Source organism: Chiloscyllium punctatum, chromosome 45 (genome assembly GCF_047496795.1).
Source record: "Chiloscyllium punctatum isolate Juve2018m chromosome 45, sChiPun1.3, whole genome shotgun sequence".
Classification (NCBI taxonomy): Eukaryota; Metazoa; Chordata; class Chondrichthyes; order Orectolobiformes; family Hemiscylliidae; genus Chiloscyllium; species Chiloscyllium punctatum.
This window is the reverse complement of record NC_092783.1, coordinates 12655196-12680203: the sequence shown is the minus strand read 5'-3', so window position 1 is coordinate 12680203 and position 25008 is coordinate 12655196. Positions and strand designations below refer to the sequence as shown.

General features: G+C 42.6%; 1 protein-coding gene across 3 annotated transcripts in view; it reads left to right on the top strand.

Annotated features, from left to right (window-relative positions):
• Nucleotides 1–25008, top strand: part of LOC140467163 (signal peptide, CUB and EGF-like domain-containing protein 3) — a 377653-nt gene that overhangs the window by 257274 nt on the left and 95371 nt on the right. For all 3 annotated transcript variants that reach the window (XM_072563295.1, XM_072563294.1, XM_072563296.1), the window contains 2 exons: nucleotides 3585–3701; nucleotides 14068–14190. In XM_072563295.1, the coding sequence (XP_072419396.1) occupies nucleotides 3585–3701; nucleotides 14068–14190 (240 nt within the window). The remainder of the gene's footprint in view (nucleotides 1–3584; nucleotides 3702–14067; nucleotides 14191–25008) is intronic.

Sequence of the window (25008 nt, the reverse complement as noted above, 5' to 3'; positions counted from 1 at the left end):
ATGCTGCTGAAATATTTCGTATGTGGAGTTGAATGTACATTTCATACAGGTCAATAGTTCCTGGTTCCGTCAGTAAACTGTGCTCAGCGGTCCAGGATCTGCCATATGACTTCCATCCATTAATACTAATTAACAGAGTTGTAGAGAAATGGTATCACCAATTCCTCTCATCATCCACCCTTGTGATGAAGAGATTGTTACAATTTCAAGACTCATATGATTTTTTTCATTCTTTACGAAAGCATAGTTGTTTCTACAGTACTAGCGTATATTAGATTAGATTAGATTACTTACAGTGGAACAGGCCCTTCGGCCCAACAAGTCCACACCGCCCCGCCGAAGCGTAACCCACCCATACCCATACCCCTACATCTACCCCTTACCTAACACTACGGACAATTTAGCATGGCCAATTCACCTGACCTGCACATCTTTGGACTGTGGGAGGAAACCGGAGCACCCGGAGGAAACCCACGCAGATACTGGGAGAATGTGCAAACTCCACACAGTCAGTCGCCTGAGGCGGGAATTGAACCCGGGTCTCTGGCACTGTGAGGCAGCATTGCTAACCACTGTGCCACCGTGCCACCCTGGAAATTATAGTGGCCATTTTAATCATGAAATAAAACTAATGGGTCAGGTTTGGGCGAGATGTTAACATTTTTAAAACCTCAAATCTGACCCCAGATGCCCTTTTTGGTTCTAATGGAAATGGGACAAGGGAAGGCAGGTTGGTCATTGACATACAATAATGTGGCTGCCTGCCTCAGATTTAACCTATTTTCCAGATTTAACCCTGGCTGACCGAGATTCCCAGGCCTTGGGAAACCCGGCAGGTGAATGGAAGAGAGGACTGCTTCATGAAAGAGGTCAATAACTTTACAGCACTGTTTATGGAGCATGAGGATTCCTTACTCCTATCACGACTCCCTGTCATAACTTGCAGGTTATGCCCCCTCCTGACCCAACAGATGACTTATGACCTATGTCCAACCCGCAGCCTCACCTGGAGTATTCCTCACTAGACTTGATCCCAGACCGATTAATCAGGCTTGCATTCAGGCAGGTAAACTACTGGGGAAATAAAAGATACAGGCTTTGGATTGAAAACTTGCCCAAGCTCAAAAATCCCATTCCAGTCAAGTCGAGATCTACAGAATCTGCTTTTGAAGCATTGTGTGGCCTGAGAGATTCACCGTCACCCTTGCTTGAAATAAACTTATTGGATTCAAAGTTGTCTTCATAAGTGCATAATTTTGCACTCGGTTGATGTATTTGTTCATAATTAGTTGGATAACAACAATAGCTTGACTTTAACACAGAACCCTGCAGAAATGTATGAAACGGACTTAGACTGGAGAAGCCGCAGCACTGGTGAGACTCCGTGAGTGAGGGATACACGAGGAGTTTGAGTGCAAAACACATGTTGGGTGAAGAGTAGATACTTAATAATCTCTCTGTGTAGAGTTGTTACACACTTGTGGAGCAGGTAGGACTTGAACCAGCATCTCCTGGTTACTTCATCCTCCCCACTACTTCTAAAGCCTTTTGTGTTTTTAAACATAAAATCCTGTAGGCTTTAGTGTTGTGTAAATTGTAGTGTCTTCCTTAAGCATAGCGTTTAAAGTTGAAAGTGCACTTTCCGTTTAATGGAGAAGTGAAAAGATCAAAAAGAAATAACAATAGAAGCCTGAAGGTTGTTTTATTAAACTTCAACCTTTCATGTTCCATTTTTGTCAGGCTTGCATCAAGCTGTATTGTCATATCTCAAAGTCTGTGTAGTGACTTGCCTGCTTGTCTACAATTATTCCTGCTAGCTTTTGTCATAAATACTTACATTGCTTCAGTTATTCAGCCTTTCATGTATTCAACATCATCCCCCCCACCCCTCCAACACCCATAGGGATGGCACGGTGACTCAGTGGTTAGCACTGCTGCCTCACCGTGCCAGGGAACTGGGTTCACTTCCAGCTAGGATGAGAGTTTGTTTTTGTACATTCTCCCTGTGGCTGCGTCGGTGGCCTCCCACAATCCAAAGATGTGCAGGGTAGGTGGATTGGTGATGCTAAATTGCCCATAGTGTCTAGGGATGTACAGACTAGGCGAGTTAGCCATGGGAAATGTAGGATCATTGGGAGTGGGGTCTGGGGCTGGATGGGATGCTCTTTAGAACATTGATGCAGACTCAATGGGCTGAATGGCCTCTTGGTGCACTATAGGGATTCTATGATATCTGTCTGCTCATTTGACCTCTGATCATTTCACATCACTCAGGTAGTTGGGATCGGTTTGGATGTTTGCCAAATGTCCTCGGTATTTGCACAGCTCTAGGTGACCAGGACTGCACTTGCACTCCAACTGTGATCATGCCAAATTGTCAACTCCACTGCCATTTTAAACCATACTTGTTGAGTTTCACCACCTCAATATAGAATGATCCCCAGGATAGTGGTGCTGATCAGCACATGGTTCAATGGTGAACGTTTTACAATAAATCATTCCACCTGCTGGCAGACTCTTTAGGAAAATGTTTCTACATTTAGCAGGTTTGCCAAGAGAGGATCTGTTTAGATACAGTGTCATGTGACATTTATGTTGGAGATGTGGCGCTGATCAATTGACATTAATTAGATTGTGTTATTGTAAACCACAAAGTTATTTACTTTCATTTTGCTGCAGGCAGATTTCCAAGAAGCTTAGCACATAGCAAATCACTTTTATTCAAGATAATCGGTATAGTCTCTGATCTAAGAAGTTATTTAACTTTTGATTTTTGACCCCAGTTCAAATTTCGATATGGTGACATTAAACCTCAGCCTCATGCCAACTCTCTGAGCTTGACCAGTTTCGGTCAGCCCTCTGGGGTAGACGGTAGGATCTGGAGGGATTGAAGAGAGGGCAGCATGTGATAACACACATGAATGTATCACACTAAAGAGATGGTAACATGGACACACTGGGGATGGTCAAGCAATTGAAAAATGACTGAGATAAATCTCGTAGCAAAGTAGCTTGCTTTAAATGACTGTAATTGTTCTGTTTTCCTAGTAGAACCCACCAGGTTTCCAGTGTGAGTTTGGGCTGTTTGATATTCAAGTTTGAATTGAATTCGGACTAAAGGTAATCAGATGAAATCACAGTAATCTAAATTCAGGCTTGAAGGATAGCAACCTTGGTAAGAGGGTAATCAGTTCCAAGGAGTTATAATCATCAGTTTGAGAAGACAGGGAAGTAGGAAGGTGGAGCAAAGGCCTGTATAACTGATATGATACATTAGCAACCTTCCAGTTCCTCTACTCAGTGTTTGAACTTAAGGGGAAAGCAGCTGATTTCAGTTCTGATGAATTCCAGATTGACGCGTGTTTTCTGTACAGGGATATTCTGATGTTCCAAATGAAAGAAAGAGCAGAGAGACTTGAAATTATATAGCGCCCTTTACAACCATTGGAAATCTCAAAGCACTTTACAGGGAATAATTTATTATGTGTAGTCACTTTTGCAATGTGCATCGTGAAGCTGTTACTGATGGTGTTTAATCTGATGTTGTTTTGATCTTTACCTAATCGTGACTTCTCTTCTCACAGAGACCTGTGCTGTGAACAATGGAGGCTGTGATAGCACGTGTCAGGACGCTGTCACAGGAGTCCGCTGTAGTTGTCCTGTTGGATTCACATTACAACCCGACCGGAAAACATGCAAAGGTGAGTCCGCATCCCACCTCTCCACAAAAATATTCACTACTCACAGCGCTGATCACACAGTTCAGCAAAATGTTTGGATAAATCACAGTCTTTTCTTTCAGCTAAATATTTGAATTAATATTGCAACGCCTGGAAAACCAAAAAAAGACAAATGCTTAAGCCAAGATTAAAGACTTGTATTTCCTTAAAACCTTTGGCTGCAGTACATTTAGAAATATGCTTGTATGGCTTAGAATTGAATTTTCATAAAATGGAACAAGAAATTCACTTGCCTGATGGAAACAATTTGGATTTCCCCAAATGCATGGTGTTTTGATAGACAGTGTACATTAACCCAGGTTGATCACAGTCATTAAATAAGAATCTAGGAGCTAGGTTAGGCCATTTGGCCCTTTGTGCCTGTTGTAATACCCAATCAAATCATGGCTGATATAGTGATAGTATAAGTTCTAGTTTTCTGTCTGCTCCCTGTAACTGTCAACTCCCTTGTCTGATAAAAATCTATCTGACTCAGCCTTAAGTAAAATTAATGACCCAGCCTACACAATATTGGGATAGAAATTCACCTCAAATCTGTCTTCAGAGGGGAACATCTTATTCTTAAACTATGAACGCTAGTTATTTCTCCCACAAGAGGAAACATTCACCTGCCCATTCCCCTCACGATCTTATATGTTTCAATAAGCTCATCCGATCTGCTTTCAAATGGCAGTGATAATGGGCCTAACCTACACAACCTTTCTTCAGTCAGAATACCTTTCATTTTAGGAATGAGTTCAAGTGAACCTTGTCTGAACTGCTTCTAAAGCAATTATATATATATTTTAAAAATAAGAATGCTGAAGAGTGCACATTGTATAGAAAGGTCTAACCTGTGGAATATCAAAACAGCAACCAGCTTTTCATTTTTCACTGGGGTTGTTTCCAACCTTTTTGATGTGTACTCTGTGAGCAAAAGAGCATTTTGGGACTCTGCTAAAACCTGTGAGTTCCAACTGTACTGCCCGTAGCATTTGTTACCTGGAAAACATTAAAGTAACATGATGCCTGGAATAGCGTGTGTGACTTGATATACGTTTCAAAGTCATTTAAACTTTTCTGGCTGGTGTACGACAATGGGAGGGAGCCGAGCGATTGGCAAGAGATGACAGAAAATATAGAGAAGGGAAGGAAATAGAGGGAGATTTCTGTGGATGAATGAGTGAAGAAAAACAGCACTAAGGGTAATGAATAAGCAGTGAGCCTGAGAAAGGAAAAGAACCAGAGCAAAAGAGAATAGTGCAGCAATATCATAAATTCATTCAAAAAGAACATGTTTACAATGCCACTATACAAAGGCCAGAGCATTCTTGCTCCAAACTCTGTAAATAGAGTGAAACCATTGAGCTGTAACTTGAAACCATTCCGATGAAGTAAGAAAGCTCAATAAGCAGCTGAAATGTCTCCAACCTACAGAATGCAGTAACCAAGGCTGGATGACCCCTGGGGTACCAGCATGAATTATGTAAATGAAAGACTGATTCATTTAAAGGTTCAGAGCTCCTTCTTGATGTCTGTGAATGACAGGAGAGTTTGCTTCAAAACTTCAATAGTTTAGAATTGGGTATAGGAGGGACTCTCAGAGGAAGTACATAAAGTGAATTGCTGTGTTGTAGTGGTAATGTTCATACCTCTAAGTTAGGAGGCCTGGGTTCAATCTCCACCTGCCCTAGAGGTGTGTCATAACACCTTTGAACAGTTTTTTTAATGATTAAGTTACCTACAGTGTGGAAACAGGCCCTTTGGCCCACTGAATCCACACCGACCCTCCGAAGAGCACCCACCCAGACCCATTCCCCTACATTTACCCCTGCACCTAACAGTACGGGCAATTTAACATGGCCAGTTTACTTAACCTGCACATCTTTGGGAGGAAACCAGAGCACCCGGAGGAAACCCACACAGACACGGGGAGAATGTACAAACTCCACACAGACAGTTGCCCAAGGTGGGAGTTGAACCCGGGTCCCTGGCACTGTGAGGCAGTAGTGCTAACCACTGTGCCACTGTGCCGTGGTTGATCAGAAATGTCTGTCAAGTGAATTGAATGGGCCCATTATGTTGTTGTTCTTGCCATATATAGCAGTTTTCATTTCTGCTTAACAGTATTTCTCAACAATGACCTGCCCCTCAGTGATATAATCAGTGTGTCCATGATATTCAGTTCCACTGCCCTGCTTTCTTCCTTGACTCCATGACACTCACTGTATTCCCTGGCTGCTTGTTCATCAAAAGCCATCCTTTCCAGTTCCTCACAAAGACTTGGTACTCTCAGCATCAAAACTTTTATCCATTGTCCATGTTCAACATATCCAAGACTCACATCCTGTCCAGTATTAAATGTAAAGTGTTTCTGGCTGAATTATTGGGCATAATTACTGAATATATCTTCCCCCATTGATGATGAATTTGGAGACAGGAGGGGGGCATTAAGTCTGCCTGTTAGTGGTCTCCCTGAACGCTGCTACCATCTCACCTCTGCCAGAACTCTGACCAGGAAGAACCCAAACTTGACCTTCCCATCCCTCTGCCAATTGAGACGTTTAAGGAGCCAATGAATGATCACAGCTACTGAGAGACCCAGGTGCAGACTGACCTATCACTGTGATGTAACATCGCCACCAGCTTCTAACGTCTGATGGGCCTCACTGAAAGGCACTCAGTATATCTTCAAGGAATTGAGCATCAGGAAAGTGGGGCTGAACCACTGAAATTTACTCCACACTGTTGCTGTTGGATCCTTCTCTCCACTATGATCACATATCAAACTCCCTGTCCTAACCGCACAATGCACATTACTTATGCTGAAGAGTAAGAGAGTCCTCCAGTTGTCATGTCTCCCATTGCCTGGCTAGTTTGTTTCTCAGATTGAGAGAATCCTTTTACCTGTAATGCAGGGGTGCTGAGGGAGTGGTCCTTTGACTGTGACCTTCACAACACACTAGTAATCAAAACCAGGATGGTACACATGAACTTTATTTCATGAACACACCCTCTCTTTTGAGCATACCATCTACTGCCACACACAGACCAGAGTTTCATTTAGCTTTCAACTCCTTCTCTACTTACCTTGAAGGGCAAAACATAAAAAATGTCTGCAAGTTGTGCTTTTCTGCTGAAATGGCGTGAGCCAGTGGTTTTGGGAAGATAGCTCCTTTGTTATCTCTGTTATCTCTCTCCCTTTGTTTTAAGTTTCCCTGACACTCTACAAGTGTGACTGTCCATGGGTCCTACACAAGACACTGATGGACAACACTGAATTTACATCATCAGTCTTTTCTTTCATCTGTGGTAGTCCTCTTTCAAAATTAGCGGCACAGTGACTCAGTGGTTAGCAGTGCTGTCTCTCAGCACCAGGGACCTGGGTTCAATTCCAGCCTTGGACGATTGCCTGTGTGGAGTTTGCACATTCTCCCCATGTCTGCATGGGTTTCGTCCGGGTGCTACAGTTTCCTCCCACAGTCCAAAGATTAGGTGGGTTGGTCATGCTAAATTAACCCCTAGTGACCATGGATATGCAGGCCTGGTGGGTTAGCCATGCGAAATGCAGGGATAGGTTAGGGGGTGGGTCTGGGAGGGATGCACTTTGGAGGGTTGGTGTGCACACAATGGGCCAAATGGCCTGCTTCCACAATGGAAGGGGTTCTATGATTCAAAAAGTTAGAAATGTCTGTAGTACTTTGGAAAGATTGTCATGACAGATATAACAAGTGCCATTCTTTTCTGAAGTCTCAACTCTCTTCATATTAATTAATGAATAAGTACAGAACCTTATATCAGAGTTTGTAGATTATGGTAAATTATAAGTTACAGGAAATTCTACGCAGCTGTGTAGACAGATTGAATAGACTGATATGTGGCAATGGAGTTCAATACAGGTTAGTTTGAGGTTTTTTGAACCAAGCACAAATTGGAGTATTTTATAAATGTAGAAGGAATAGAGGATCAAAGAGATTTGACTATACACAAATCATTAATAGCTATTAGACAAGTAGAAAAATACCAAGTAATGTAATATTGGCCTTTACCTCAATGCCAATATTTTCAGAACAAGTGGTGACTCAAAGTCATCTCTGTTCAGGAGGATCACATGTCTTGTTGGTTTAGAGCAACTCTTTCTTCAGTTCTGGAGGAGGCATACTTTCACTTAGTGGTGGGGGGGGGGAGAGAGAGAAAAGAAACACTTGTACTGAGATGGTGCCTTTCATGTTCCCAGAATGCCTCAAACCCATTTGCAGCCAATGCATTATTGTTGAAGTGCTTTGGAATTGAATGAGGAAAGCAATTTTGTTTTAAAGCCTTATAAAGAGCTGTGAAGCAATGGTAAGATAACCTGTTTGATGGTGTTTGTTGCACTGAACACTGGGAGATCTCTCCTAGTCTTCAAGTTGTCCATTACTGTCTTTTCCTGCACCAGAGAGGCTGAATAGGCCTTAACCTGATGTCTTATTTCAAGCTTGATAATGCTGTTGGGTGTGAGCATGAATATGGTGCTCAAGACCTGAAGTGAGTTTTGAACGTCCAACTTTCAGTCAGGGTGGCCATTGCTCGAGGTCAAGAATAATAGACAGCAGACCAGACCTAGGGTGGCACTGTGTGTGGCAACATTGTACACTTTTCACTGTGCTCCTGTAATTCTGTACTTGAGTACACGTGACAAAAAAGCTTAACTCAAATCAAACTAAATCAATGTTGTAACATGGGGGAAGGACATTAGTGCTGTTCAATTGCACATAGAGATGATATCACCACAGCTCCCACCAGCCACAAGCCACACCTCCTAGAAGTGAGAACACAATATAACTGGGAAGGAATAAGCACAAGCCCCTTCCTGCCTCAATATAAGGCACAGGGATGATCCAGGGCAGAGTGCTGCTGACACAAAAATAAAACTACTGGACATAGTGATGGACAGACAGGATAAAACCTGGACTGTCCAGAATAACACTGGACAGTTGACCACCCTACTTCCAACTTTGAGGATTGCAGTTTGTCAAAGTACCACCATTATAAATTGCAGAGGTGAGAGCATGGTCTGCTGACGCATCACATCAGCAGCTCACACCAATGTTGACATTTATTTTAGAACCTGAGAGTGGTTCCGCCACAGAAGGAGACCATTCATCCCGTTGTTTTCCTGCTAGCATGGGCAATCCGGCTGTTCCTATTCACCACTTGCCTACTTCTCTTTTTGGGTAATTCTCCAATTGACAGTGTATTCCAGCTCCTAACCATTCACTGTGTAAAATAATTTCTCCTTATGTTGTGTTCAGCTATTTCGACATTCACCTTAAATCAGTGTCCTCTGATTCTTGATCCTTTGTCCAGAGGGAACAGTTATAGAGTCATAGAGATGTACAGCATAATAACCGACCCTTCGGTCCAACTGGTCCATGCTGCCCAGATATCCTAAATTAATTTAGTCCATTTGCCAGCATTTGGCCTATATTCCTCTAAACCCTTCCTATGTATGTACCATCCCGATACCTTTTTAAATGCTGTAATTGTACCAGCCTCCACCACATCCTCTGGCAGCTCATTCCATACATGCAACACTCTTTGTATGAAAACGCTGCCCCTTAGGTCCCTTTTGCATCTTCCCCCTCTCCTCCCTATCTACTCAGTCCTGACCACTCAGGACTTTGAACACCTCAATCAAGTATACGCGCAATATTATTTCTCTTAAGGGAAGCAACATTAGCTTCTCCTGTTTGTCCGTGTAACTGAAGTTCCTCATCCATGGGAACATTCCCTCCAAATCTTTTCTGTACTCTCGCTAATGTTTTCACATTCTTCTGAAAGTGAGGTGCCCAAAATTGGATAGTTCATGTTGAGTCAGTGTTTTATACAAATTTATCATCATTCCCTTGGTTTTTTATATATCCCTCTACTCTAAAGGCGAGGAGTCCATGTACCACCTTCCTTGATTTGTCTATATGCACTCAAGGTCCTAAATCCCCTTTAGAATTGTGAACTTCAGCCTGTATGGCCTTCCCTCATTGTTCCAACCAAAATGTATTAGTATCCTCTTCTTGCATCAAATGTCATCTGCCACGTGCAGTCTGTTGTTAAGCTCATTACAGTTCACATCGTTTCCAAGCACTCGGACACCTGCAAGTTTTGAAATTGTACAAGTCCAAGTCTGGGTGATTAATATAGGTCAAGAAAAGGTGTGATGCCAGTATCGAAACTTGGAAAATCTCCAGGCTGTAAAATAAAACACAATCGTTGGCCAAAAAAAAACAACAGCCGTTCTGTTTCCTGTCAATCAGGCACTTTGGTGTACATGCTGCCCCTTACATTTTTATTGCGGAGAAGTGGTTAATCTAACACTTTATCAAATGTCCTTTGTAAGTCCATGGTGCATTATAAATGGTGTTGGACCTTCTTTATAAAATCTTAGCACATCCAATCTCTCAACTCACTCTTTTTGGTATTGCTTTGGCAGCAACCTTTCTGTGGTGAAGATAACTGCAAATTTCTCCCAATGTGAATTGCCTTTTTGGTTCCTATTCAGCCCTATGCTCCTTTTTGTTACATATATGCCTGAAAAAGTCTTTTAAGTTCCCTGTTAGTGTTAGCTGCAGATTCTTTTTATACTGTCTCTTTACTTCTCATTTATCTTTCTCTTCCCTTCTGAACTTTTGTTTTCTGAACAGCCTGGTTCTGACTTGTATACTCCAGCTGACCTCTGTCATAGGAATCAGTCTGGTAAACCTTTGTTGCACTCCCTCCATCCTTCCCCAGATTTGGAGACCAAAACAGCACTCAATACTCCCGAGTGTGGTCTTGACCAAGCTCAGTACAATTACAGCTCCAAATTATTCCATTCTTTGATTTTAACTGTTAATTAGTTCTTTATCCATGTCAGTGCCGTATCCTCAATCCCATGCACTTTAATTTTATCTCTTATGAAGGACCTTATCAAAAGCCTTCTGCAAAACCAAAAAAGCCATATCCAATGGCTCCCCCTGTCACTCTATTAGTTGCATCCTAGAAAGATTCCAATAGGCTTGTCACACTTGATTACCCTTTCATGAAGTTCATGAACAGGAAAGGTTTGGAGGGACATGGGCTAAGTGCAAGCAGGTGGGACTAGTTTGGGAACATGGTTGGCATGGACTGGTTGGACCGAAAGGTCTGCTACCGTGCTATATGACTCTATATGAACCTATTCATATCTCCAGCCTTGTGATATAAATGTACGTCTGGGTTGTGTAACTACAGTGTGTTTATTACTATATACAAATGGATGCATTTAAACAAAATTGCAATTTATGGGTGATTGAGCCAATTTGCATATGGTTTGGGGTACAGAAATTAGCATAAGTCAAGATGAAAGGAAAGAATGGTTATCAATTGGAAAACATATAAATTGTCATTATAAAAACATGGAGTGTTGAAGATGGAGTGTTTCTAGATGCAGTTTGTAATAGTTAGAAAATCTGTTTTTTATGCGTACAAAGGGAAATAGCTGGTAAATTAAAAGCTCCATTGAAATTGAGGTTATCCAATTCCCTTGTGCAGCTCATTATCCAGCATCAAGTGAAATACAAACTGCCAATAAATCCAGTCCTTCGGGTGTTTCAGAGCAAGTAGCTTAGTCATTAACAAGCACATAAATCAGCCAGTGATTGCCAGTTTCGTGCAGTTCATTGTTGTGTGAAAGTGAATATTCCTTCATAAAATTCAGTGGATTATTAAATGTACCATCTGAAAATTATACTTATTGATGAGGAGCAGTCCCAGATAAAATGTTAAAATATACTTTCAAGTTAGTGAGAGCTTTCAAAGCAGCAGGGTGCAGCCCAGCTATAACTGGGAAACCTTGACTGCTCCATCAATCTGTCGAAAACAAAAAGCCGTAACTTTCCAGACAATTGAACACAATGAACATTGGCTACTACTCCTAATGGGAGTAAGCTTTGTTACTGTCTATAATGGGGCTTTGGTTATTGCTCTGTAACAGTGCTTTAGTTACTGCCCAGTGTTGGGGCTTTGGAAACTGCCCTGAAATGTGGGGTGGACTTTGGTAATGTCCCTTTATCAGAGGCTATTATTTACCATGTTGTAGGAGGAGATGCTTTATCTGTTGTTCGTAAGAATATGATGCAAATTTTAAAAATGCTGGAAATACTCCGCAACACTGTCACTATCCTTGAAGTTAGAAACAGTGTAACAATGTATCACAACTGGAAAAGTTGCAGCTTTCTGCAATACATTATCTCCCTCAGTCTGCCATCATCTGGGAATTGTAACCTGAATTCAAGTCACTGAGAAAATTCAACAATGGGAATGGTCTAATGATTGAGCCCTGTTACATCCTAGTCATTGCCTCGCCTTCCCTGCTCTGTCCCTAACATTACACTAATCATCTATCCAATTTCTTACTCATTCCCAAATTTTACCTGGAATTCTCATAACTTAGAGTCTAGTAGTAGCTTTTTATGTGGAAATTAATTCAATGCTTTTTGAAAAATGGAAGATGCAATATTGACACTTACCAAAGTCAACTTGAGTTACTCCCTCAAAGAATCAAAGAATTCAGGAAGCAGCTTTTCCATCTAAAGCCATGTTGATAGATCTTGCTTTGCTTCTTTTTCAGATCATTGTTAAATTTATTCCCAATAGTTGACTCCGTCTTTCTAGAATTAAAGACTAATAGGTTTGTCATTACCTGTGATTGCTTGATTTTGTCCTTTCTGAGTCTGGGCACTGTATCATCTAACTTGCAATCTACTGACACCTCCCTGATGTTGATTAGCTTTTTCCTTCTGATAGTTAGTGCTTCACTAATCCCACCCGTCATCTCTGCCCACACTCTGGGCCAAAAATGATTTAACCTATGGAGTTGTTTATTTTAATCCCTTCCAATTCAATGTCATTTATTCGACACTAAACGTTGTGGTCATGCTCCTGAAAACTTTGACTTTAAGTGAAGCAGCTTTAAACAGATCAGAGTTTCCCATTACAACCAACAAAAACACTATGTTTACATTTTATAAGACCTTGCTCCTTGGGGAAAAGAAATAACATAAAACATTGTACCTTGTTTGGAAATATTGTTCATTGTTAAAATTCCTACTTTAATAAATGCAATAACTTTTGAATTAAGATAAATTTTAAAATGTAAAGGTAAAATACTAACTCTCTCACTTACCAATCCTTCATCATTCACCTTTCTCATTTGTTGCTCATGCGATCTCCCACTTGCCACAAATCATGCTGTCAGTTTTTGACCACCCCTCCCTTACATTTCCCACTCACCACTTACCTCTCCTGAACACACTGTCCAGGGCTTAACTGCATAAAATCTAAAGCTGACAGTCCAGTGGAGTGGAGTGCTGAGGGAGCCTCTCCCTTCTACTTGATTGTAAAGATCCCATAGACATGACATTGAAGGAAAGTTCCCCTGGTGCCCAACCCAATATTTAGCCCTCAAGGTTATCAAACAAATGATCTGGTTATTATCTCATGTTGTTTATTTTATGAATGTGATTAGCGATGTTCATGGAATATGGATGTTGGCTGACACAACCAAAGCAGAAGCAGATAAAAGGAGAGACGTGTGTGTGTGTGTGTGTGTGTGTGTGTCTGTGTGTGTGTCTGTGTCTGTGTCTGTGTGTGTGTGTGTGTGTGTGTGTGTGTGTGTGTGTGTGTGTGTCTGTGTCTGTGTCTGTGTGTGTGTGTGTGTGTGTGTGTGTGTGTGTGTGTGTGTCTGTGTCTGTGTGTGTGTGTGTGTGTCTGTGTCTGTGTCTGTGTGTGTGTGTGTGTGTGTGTGAGTGATGTCAAATAACAAGTATTTTCTTGTATCCTCTTTAAAACTGATCTCATGATCAGAACCACATCAAGCCGGCACCATATCTTTTTGATAATATTTTATTTGAATGTGTGACTGTTCACTATATTACCAGGAGGTTGGTGCTAATCCTATAGAACTATTTGTTTTCACTTCTCTTTTTTTTGATGGCTGTCTTTCTCCCTCTCTCTCTATGGCCCTCTCTCGGCCTCTCTCTCACTCTCAATGCTTCTCTTACCATCCCAATTTCTCTTTCTCGCTCTCTCCTCTCTCTCTATCCTACGCCTTGCTCTCATTTTGTATCTCTCTTTCTATATATCTGTTCTGGTATCCCTCTTTCTCACTCTGACTTCTCATTCTGTCTGTCTTTCGCGCTCTCTGCCTCCTCACTCTCCAACTTTCTCTTTGCCTTCTCTCTCTCTCTCTCTCTCTCTCTCTCTCTGTGCCTCCTCTCTCTCTGCCTTCTCTCTGTCTCCTCACTCTCTGTAAGGCTACCTTGCTCTCATTCTCTCGCTGTCTCCCCTGCAGATATTGATGAATGTCGCCTGAACAATGGAGGCTGTGACCATGTCTGCCGGAACACCATTGGAAGCTTTGAGTGCAGCTGCAAGAAGGGCTACAAGCTACTCACAAACGAAAGGACGTGCCAAGGTAAGTTAACATTCCTTTGTGTTTCTGTTTTATTTGTTTTCTGTGCAGCCAGGGCAATCTCACTTTTATTTACAAGTTGCAGTTTAATTTCTTGACCAGAGGTGTTGCTGTTTGTGAGTCACCTGGCAACAGACTGGATATGAGAAATGCTGGTTTTTCGGAAATACTGAAACATAAAGCAGTGGCTGCAGCCGTTGCTAACCAAGCAGTGAACCCTTGTGCCTGTTCTGTGTGCTGTCTCTGCAATGGCGATACCATGGTTTGACAGCCAGACATTACCATCATCTGTCTGCTAAAACTAACAAGATTGGAGTTTAGATGCAACCCTACCATTTTCTTTACATGGAAAATGTTTTCAGGAGAAACTTGACCATTTGGTGAGGAAATTATTTGTCTAAATTTCTCTAATCTCCACACCAGGGTTCATTTCTCTTTGTTGGAGAGGGAAGTCGTGGAGGCTGAGGTTATCATTCACAAAGTGTTGCTGTTTGGAATCAGAACACTTCTGCAGTATAATAACCAGGGCAAAAACAGCTCTGCCCAGGAACAATGACCTTGAGCTCTGCTTCCATTTATGAATGTTGCTATGCTGCAATTTCTTTAGTCTCGAAATCAGTTTTACAATCCAAGAATAACATTTATCAACAGATGGAAATTCCAAGGTCTAGTGCTAGTCTGAAGGTCCGGACCTGCACAATCCAGGAGACAAAGTTATCACTTGTTTCTGTAGTTAACTACTGATTGCTGAGATCGTCTTTCCATGGGCCACTGGAGTCCTCTGCTGGTGATGCCTGAGTATTGCAGCATGCTGCTCTGAATTGCAATCTCAATTTGTACATTTACAGATAGCAGAGATTTATAGGAGCCAGAGTGATAGGGCCTCTGGCGAGATTTGTGGCAGAATTGCACGAGAATTCCAACAAGGTCCATCTCACCATCAGGAGCTGCATCTTTTGTACATTTGTTGACCAGTGAGGCGAGTTTCTCACTAGGCAGCAGCGAGTTGCCATTTAAGAGGCTTATTGTTTTTTAAACACGTTATTAATGGCCCAACGTATTAATATTCAGCTTCCCATCTTACCAAGCACAACAAACAAATTCAATGTTCACAGTTCTCGACATGGAAGTCGGAGTGGATACTAGGTGACTTCAACTTTCTTCATAGAGTCATAGAGATGTATAGCACAGAAACAGATTCTTCAGTTTAGCTCATCCATGCCGACCAGATACTCTAACCTAATCTAGTCCCATTTGCCAGCATTTGGCCCATATCCCTCTAAACCTTCTTATTCAAATACCCATCCAGATGCCTTTTAAATGCTGTAATTGTACCAGCCTCCACCACTTCCTCTGGCAGCTCATACCACACACACACACACACACACCATCCTCTGCATGAAAAAATTGCCCCTTAGGTCCCTTTTAAATTTTCCCCTCACACCATAAACCTATGCCCTCTAGTTATGGACTCCCCCGCCCCAAGGAAAAGACTTTGTCTATTTACCCTACCCATGCCCCTCATGATTTTGTAAACCTCTATAAGGTCACCCCCCAGCCTCCGACACTCCAGGGAAAACAGCTCCAGCCTGTTCAATCTCTTCCTGTAGCTCCTTGTTGGAGACCAGACACCAACATCTCAGGGTGTACTCCAGCCATACATGGTATAATAACCAGGGCAAAAACAGCTCTGCCCAGGAACAATGACCTTGATCTCTGCTTCCATTTATGAATGTTGCTATGCTGCAATTTCTTTAGTCTCGAAATCAGTTTTACAATCCAAGAATACACACCCCACAGTCACAGACATTGGCATTGCCAGCCTTTAAGAACCCTCATGGCACATCTCTGATCCACTTACAGGACACTCCTGCACTTCAGTGTTGCACTGACAACTCTCATTGTAATGCTGCAGCAAGGATACCATGTACTCAGGGACACACACCCAGCTCCTTGACTGGACCAGGCTATATCTCTGGGCTGTCCATTCACTGTCATTACACCCACTCATCCTGAGCAGACCTGGATACTCACAGCATCCCTGGCTTGTCCCATTAGCCAGAGGTAGCAGGCTCAATGTGCTGGCGCATTGCCTTGCTGCTTAGTGCAGACACAAAACTCATCACCATTGTCAGCTGTCTTCAGTCAGGCCCATGGAGATAGCTTTCGATTGAGGGTGCTAGCTCAATAACACGGGCAGCCTCTGGTAGCAGTCCATGAACTTGGACTTGGCCAGTCATAGAACCCAGCAGTTCAGGCAGCATCCAAGTAGCTTCGAAATCGACGTTTCGGGCAAAAGCCCTTCATCAAGTCAATTTCGAAGCTACTTGGATGCTGCCTGAACTGCTGTGCTCTTCCAGCACCACTAATCCAGAATCTGGTTTCCAGCATCTGCAGTCATTGTTTTTACCTCAGTCATAGAACCCCTACAGTGCAGAATGATACCAATCAGCCCATTGAGTTCAGCATGACCCACTGAAAAGCATCTCACTCAAACTCAGCCCTCCATCCTATCCCTGAAACCCTGTAATTACCATGGCCAATCCACCTAACCTCCACATATTTGGATTGTGAGAGGAAACTGGAGCACTCAGAAGAAACCCACTCAGACACAAGGAGAATGTGCAAACTCCCAACCCTCCCCTCCCTCATGGCTTCTGGAATCCCTCTCAGAAACCCATGGGCCCTCGCTGACCTCAAACACTGCATCACCAAGTTCCTCCTCAAGGTCAGTGGGCAGCGTCACTTTGGTAACGTGACTATTACATTAAGCTGCTGGCCTCTGATTGGCTAATGGGTAAATTCCTGTCCCTGAGAAGCATAAATCCCACATCCAGCCTGATAACGGCCATTTGACCATTAAACAGCAGTGGGCAGCCCTTTACCCACGGGGAGGGGTTCCCTTCCACCAACCTTTTAGCTATAGCAAGAGAGCAGCTACTGAACTACCTCCTATAATTGAGTGCACAGGGTCAGAGGCCTACCTACCAGTGCATGATTCCGAGCTGTTAATGATTTACACGATTGAACAGTGATCCTTTCTGCACAGAATACAAGGATTCCCAGCAGATCGAAAGCTGAGGCAACTTGCTGGATGCTTCTCTTTCCCTTACCTTCCTTGTCCATTCTCTTCTTTCAGATCAATACTCGTCTGATAAAGCTCGGAGTCTAAGCAATGAGCATCTATGGCATGTGGGTTCTGAATATTCTGCTCAGAAATGATGTCTGCATTTGAATCACATTATTCATATTATCACAGTTGATATCACAAAGTAGACCATACTTTGAAGAGATTCATAGGTAGAAGAGTTAACTAATCTACTTTTCAACTCAGCCACTTGCAAAAGAAATTCTAATCTCTGTTTTCCTGAATTTACAAGTTCTTATCCCTTTCTGGAGTCATTAATTGTTTGCTTATCGATAAACTGAGCCACAATACAATCGATACGGAGCTTGTTCACACTGACAAAGGTGTCAGAGAGCTTAGGTAGAAAGGTAAGTTAGGTGGAACATTTTGCATTTGGACAGTTGGTTTTCGAGGTGACATAAATGTGTTGGATTGAAGCTAATTTGACAGAAGGTGAGCAGTAGGGGCGGAGATTGGTGAGAAAGGGACACATTTATCTTCACCAATCGGCAGTAGGATAAGAATCTTAAGCATCAATGAACCTTAGAGTCATAGAAATCTACAGCATGGAAGCAAGCCCTTCAGCCCAACTTGTCCATGCCATCCACTTTTCACAGTTAAACTTGTCCCATTTGCCTGCATTTGATCCATACCCCTCCATACCTACCCCATCCATAGATCGTTTGAAATAGTTTATATGGAAATGATGAAGGAGTGAAGGATTTAGGATAGATATTGACTGGCAGAGGTTGAAGAGGGAGATGGACTGCAAGATGATAAGGCTGGAAGAGTGAAGGATAACCCATTGAATGGAGAATTCAGAGTTGGACCAAAAGGAAAAGGATTTAGAAAATGGGTGAAACAACTGGGGGAGGAATTCATGATGAGATGGATAAATACTTCTGGATAGTTTGCCTATGGCACTGTTTAAAAAAAAAACAGGTTTTTCGAGAAACAGGCACACAGCAACATAACAGGGTATAAGGTGGTAGTGAAGGATTCAGTTCCAACAGCTGACATTGGACATTTTATTGCTGACTAACTGTGGGGCACTCTTTGGCACAGGAACAAAATAGTTTCTGTTCCAAGGGGGTGATGCACTTGGCCTGCAAAAGTGTATTTTTTTACAGTGACTAGTAATCTTATCACTGCCCAGTCACATCGTGGTCGTTATCAGGCATACACCGCTGTTATCTCCACAGGCCCGCAGTCACGTAGACATAATTGAGTCCCCTCTGCCTAAAGCCTTTTGGGGTGAAGCCAATGTCGGGGTGGGGTGGCGAGAGATTATCTGTGAGTTACGATGTGTTAAATGATTTAGAACTATGTTTTTGTTAGTCACAGAAATAAGAAATTGGGAGCGTGACAGATAAATGTTTGGGTTGAGTACTACTGTGCTGATTCTCTAAAGGTTGTGTAGCTCTGCGGAGGAGGATGATAAAGGATTGGATTATGATAAAAGTATGAAGGGAGATGTTAATTAATAAATTAGGCCGAACAAACATTCTGACTCTATCCCTTTCTGACCCTATCCCTCGATTAATTCCCCAAATGGAAACACGTGTAGTTGAATGTTTCAGTAGAATTTGCTTCAGAAACCTTCCCTGTTCTGATTCCATAAGCTCAATGTGTTTGCTATAAAGAAAACTTAACTCCGATCTTACTTTCTATTGTCTGCTATGGCTCCATGGCAACAGACTTGCCCCTCCAGTCAGAGGCTTGTGGCCTGAATTTCCACTATGAGGCTTCAGCATGTAATCTCTGCTGACACCTCAGCTCAATGCTGAGGGAATGTTGTGCTGTTCAATGTGTTGTTCTTCAGCTGAAACATGACACCAAGGTCCCATCTGGCCTCTTAAGTAGAACTAAGAGAAAACAGTGGCAGAGTAATAATATCACTGGAGTGGCAACTCAGAGTCCCAGGCTTTGGAGGTACAGGTTCAAATCCTACCATGGCAGATGGTGGAATTTAAATTCAGTTAGTAATTCTAGAATGGAAAACCAATGTCTGTGATGGTGACCATGAACCTATCAGGTTATAAATTGGTATATAAACCTATAAGCAAAATGGGCTGAAAATGTGTTGCTGGAAAAACGCAGCAGGTCAGGCAGCATCCAAGGAGCAGGAGAATCGACGTTTCGGGCATGAGCCCTTCTTCAGGAATTGGACCCAACCAGGACAACCTCTCTCACTGCACACCCCGGGTCATCTCCTCTGCCCGGAAGCTCTTCAGCCATGTTCTCAAACAGACTCGCTACCACAGCCACATCTCCTTCCTCCTGCCTACGGAACCGACTGACCCCACACGGACTCCGGACTACGTTCAGACCAACAAAATTTGGACCCAACCAGGACAACCAGTACCTACGACAAATCCGAAGCCTCCAGCATGGATGCTGCCTGACCTGCTGCGCTTTTCCAGCAACACATTTTCAGCTCTGATCTCCAGCATCTGCAGTCCTCACTTTCTCCTATAAGCAAAATGGGCCTACCTTACCTGGTCTAGTCGACATGTGACTCCAAACTTTTGGCATTATGCTCACTCTTAACTGCCCTCTGAAATGGCCTAACAAAGTCACTCAGTTCAAGGACAATTGGGGATGGGTATCAAATATCAGTGACACCCATAACTCATGGAGAGAATAAAGGAAACAATTTGATTCCAGAGTACCATTCAAAAAACAAAGAGAGCTATGCTGCGACCTGAATGTCTTCACATCTACCTCTTTCTCCTTTTCACTAATGTTCTTTCTATCTGTCTTTTGATTCTGACTGTCTTGAGTATTTTGGCCCCTTGCACAGAGTGAACAGTCCCCAGCTCCTTGCTCCAGGGTCACTTTCCAAACATCAGAGAGAAAGGCTCATATTCCTTAAGGTTTGCAGCGCAAGTATTTAACGACGTGTTGTTGATATAAAAGCAGTCTTTCTAAGATCACACAGATAATGTTCTCCAGATGTTCGCTAACTGGTGCTGACCTGCATTTCTGCTACAACCTGTGATGTTTTGAACAGCTTGTCCATTTTACCTTTTTTGATCGTCTCTGGTTCAAAGTTTAACCCTGAGGTGAAAACTGTATAACTCTACAAATACACCACAGTGCATGAGCGTAGGTACTTTTCAGTTAGATTTCCAAGAGTCAGTGCCCAGTAAACGCTGATTCACATGTTGTATTTCATTTAGATTTCCTTTCACAACAAATGTAGAACCAGCACTGGAAGTAAGACTAAACCAGCAGTGTAATTGAAGTGAGAAGATCCTAGTCAGATACTGCACTCCAAGATATAGATGTATAGTCTAGGTGAACACTGAAGTACCAGGAGAGTGCTGCACCGTCAGAGGTAGTGCCTTTTTTTTTTAGATTAAATTCCCTACAGTATGGAAACAAGCCCTTCGGCCCAACAAGTCCACACCGACCCTCTAAAGAGCAACCCACCCACACCCATTCCTCTACCCTATATTTACCCCTGACTTAATGCATCTAACACAATTTAGCATGGCCAATTCACCTGACCTGATAATGGGGATGAGAACAGAGTTTCAGCATTGCTACTTTGTATAAGAAACATTCTGAACAACAATTGGAGAATTGTGGACATTAGTGGCTGCCCTCCTAGTGAAAGGAAATACAGATTGTGTAGCTTTGCTGACGAGAGTAGGTTCAGTGGAAGGACAGCAGAAATGAGAAGGCATCGCTCTGAAGATTTGTTGCTTTCTTCGCAAAGAGAGGTTAGGGATGAGGGAGGATGAGAACCGAAGAGGGTACACAGCAGATCTGCTGGATAGAGATGTTCAAAATTTCTCATGGTTTTGAGGAGATATATAGCAATGTAGGGCTGTAACTTGGTGAGAAGGGGACATGGACTTAACGTTATTATTAGAAAACAAGGAGCAAAGTTGGAAGAAAAGCTTTTGGAGTTATTCCAATAAGGAATATTTTGGAGTTATTCCAATAAGGAATATTTTGGAGTTATTCCCACAAGGAATATTTTGGAGTTATTCCCACAAGGAATATTTTGGAGTTATTCCAACAAGGAATATTTTGCCAAAGTGGGTAATGAAGCAAAGAAGTGCATCATTTAAAGCAGAACAGAACAATTTATTTGAAAAGCAGAACATAAAAGTGTAAAAATTCAATTCAATTCAATTAATAATAAAGGAATATGGAATTAAAACAGGTCGTTTCAGTCAAGGAGCAGACTCTTGTTGAGACACAGGCAACCTCTGAGTTTCTTTTTGCAATTTCTATGATTCTTTGAATCAGAACACTTGTTTTATTTTTATCCAGTTTCTACTCCCACACAGATTGATATAATCCTGTAAAGTTCTTTTGTCAAGTGAGTATCAAATTGATTTCTTAGTCGTTGCAAGTCCACAACATTAATTTTGAATAATTGGCCCTTTTATCCATGCCCTGATTATACTTTGAACTAGCAGTCTAGAGCATTCCAAACTACCACACAGGATATAACCAGGACTGGCTCCAGAATAAAGTGTGTTTATGAGAGTACCGATGACCAGTCCAATGATGGAAAATTCATATTGGTACTTCAGCTATTTGAGGGGTTTCAGTTGACATTGAAGTGATGCTATTTAGGACTAGATCCTATTCACTGAAAGATGAGTTTTTCTCAGCAGATCCAGCTATCACCAACACAAACATTAAATTAAGATACAAGACTGCATGTTGGTCTTCTCATATTTTAAGTAAGAGACATTTTGTAGGTGATGAGGTGAGGAAAGGAGAGCTAGAAGATACCAAGAAGTCCCAGACAGATGCCCTTTGACACAGTATGTCATTGGTATGTGTGCCAGCAAAGAAACACTTGGCAATACTTGTTCCGTTCAAGACGCCATTCCATTCAAAACAAGGGAGTGTTGCCCTCATGTAAATTAAAACTGTGGTGATCTTCCCAGTCAGCAGCAGCAGCAGAGAGGAATGTGAACCGCAGACAAGACAGCAAGGGATTGTGATGGCAAGGCTGGAGTCGGCTATGTCAGTGGCTCATCACTCTTACCTCAGTTTAACCCTTCTGTAATCTCATTCTTGTTGCATGAGAGGCACAATCCCTTGAGGATTACACCTTGATAAAATATTGTGGATTCATTGTGCACTGAAGCAGGCAAATCAGGTTGGATTATGTAAACAGTTCAAAACTCGACAAAGAGGCTTCATTGGGAATGCTGGCAGAGATGAATGTCTCGATGCACTAATTAAATAGTGATTTGTGACGGATTCACTGGACTGTGGCCATGCTTTTCTCAAGGAAGACTGAGCAGCTCAAATTTAAACCATTCCTATTTACGGACGGATACTTTGATGTGGTCCATGTGAAGTCGCCTCATTTTCTGTTTGGAATTCAGTGGAATAGTTTTATTTGGTATTGTGTGCAGTACTGCGAGGGAGTTCAAACCTTTAGCTCTAGGATATTAGGTGAACGTTGCAACAGAATATCTCAATGTGATCGACTTCTCCACACCATGAGTAAATCTTTTCAGAATTATTGGGGGGGGGGGGGGGTGTTGTTAGCTTTTCTAAAATCCTCCTCCCCCACACCCCCAACCCGAATTGCATTGTGGTGTAATAACAGAGAGACTGTCTCTTTGCAAGTCATGATCCTCCATATGTGATCGTTGAATCGCAGTGCACTGTTTGATGATGGTGAAGAATTTTGCTGCCTGCTCTTGTCCACATCTGAGGAGAGAAGGTTCCTTCTGCGTACAAAGAAGCAAAATCACCAGTGTTTATCAGTCATCCACATCTGATTTTGCCTCATGCATTGTATAGTGGTGGGATACCATGAGCGGTTGAAGCCACAAGAAGTCATAAGATTCCCCAGCGGTCTCCCAATAGCCATTGTTGACCTGCCTGCAATTTTAGGGGTAGGGCTGAGCAAAGTCATCAATTAACATGGCCACTTAGAATCTCTTTCCCTCCCCATCTTAATTTTGAGGCTGCGGGGAGAGGGGGGAGTTCAGGATCTGGGGAAGCCCAGCAGATCACCCTGCTTTATCTTTGGGGTGGGGCCAGACAGGTCTTCTTCTGAGATTGGGCACACCCTGGCACCTCCACATGATTTCTCTCACCTACCCCTCACATTATGACCCTCACTCTGGGCCCAGAAACCCACCTACCCCTCAACCTTCTCTCTCCATGTTGACAAAAGACACTAGACTTCCCTCTGGGAACAGCTTGCAGTCCCAGCAGTTGCCACAACTCCTAGTAGCGCTGTTGGAACTAAAGAACAACCAAACAGTCAGATTGTCCACAACTCTCTGAGGCAAGGTGTCTGCCTAAGTGAGCGATAGAACAACCACCTCCAACCAATAACTTGCCTGGGGGTGGACCACCCCGGTCTGGGCAGCATGGTGGCTCAGTGGTTAGCACTGCTGCCTCAAGCACCAGGGACCCGGGTTCGATTCCAGCCTCGGGTGACTGTCTGTGTGGAGTTTGCACATACTCCCCGTGAGTGCATGGGTTTCCTCCAGATGCTCAGGTTTCCCCCCACAAAATGGGCAGTTGGTGAATTGGGTATGCTAAATTGCCCATAGGGCAGGTTATTAGTTAGGGGTAAATATAGGGTAGCAGAATGGGTCGGTGTGGACTTGTTGGGCTGAAGGGCCTGTTACCACACTGTAGGGATTCTAATTCTTGATCAATATGTCGAGTGCTGAAAATGTGTTGCTGGAAAAGCACAGCAGGTCAGGCAGCATCCAAGTAACAGGAGAATCGATGTTTCGGGCATAAGCCCTTCTTCAGGAATATGTCGAGTGACAAGGCAGGAAACTCTGTCTTCAGAAGGATTCTGTCCCGTGACACATTTCATCTGCTGGTCTGTGTGCCCCAGAATTTCTGTGACATTGAACCATTTAGGGCAACTCTTTCTCGAGTATCTTTTTTAGTATTGTCCCATCAATTCTTTTCCAAAAGTATATCTTATTCAAAAAAAATGTCAAGGTTCTATATATAAAAGTCCAAAATGCATGAAGTCAAGTGAGATTAGTGTGACTGTCCTTCTGCAGAAGGTAACCTTAACTCAGTTTCTGTCTCCACAGACATTACCAAACCTGCTGAGTTTCTGTAGCATTCTCTGTTTGTTTCAGATTTCTAGCAACTGCAATATTTTGCTTTTATCTGAGGTGAACCAAATTAATCAATCTTAGTGCAGTATGTGACTCTCTGAAATGCCTCACTACACTTACAATAACAGATTATATTTACAATATTCATTCTATGTCAACATCCAGCCTATGGGGGTTTAACACAGTGGGTGTACAACGGCAAATGGACTGAGCCACCGGCCTTTCCCCGTTGAACCTTTGCATTGGCTGTGAAGACTTAGGGCATCTTTCAGCACCTATTGCTGGATCTTGAAATGTGCCAGTCCAGAACACTCCATTTTTGACAGCTCTTTGCATTGGGATCGTTGGGATAATTAAAACAGCAAAATAAGCCAGTGGCACATCTGGTCCTGTGGGTTAATTTGCTTGGTTCATATATCGGCATGCAGCGCTGTAATACGATATCACTGCCTTGTCCTATCGGGCGCTGCCTTTAAAGACCCTGCAGTTTGTTCTGAGGTGCAGATTCGATAATAGTGTTTGTCATGAGTTGTTGAAGCAGAGTCTAAACAGAACGGGTTGTTAACCTCATGTTCTGTGAATCTGTGCAAACTATTACAAGTATTCTTGGGA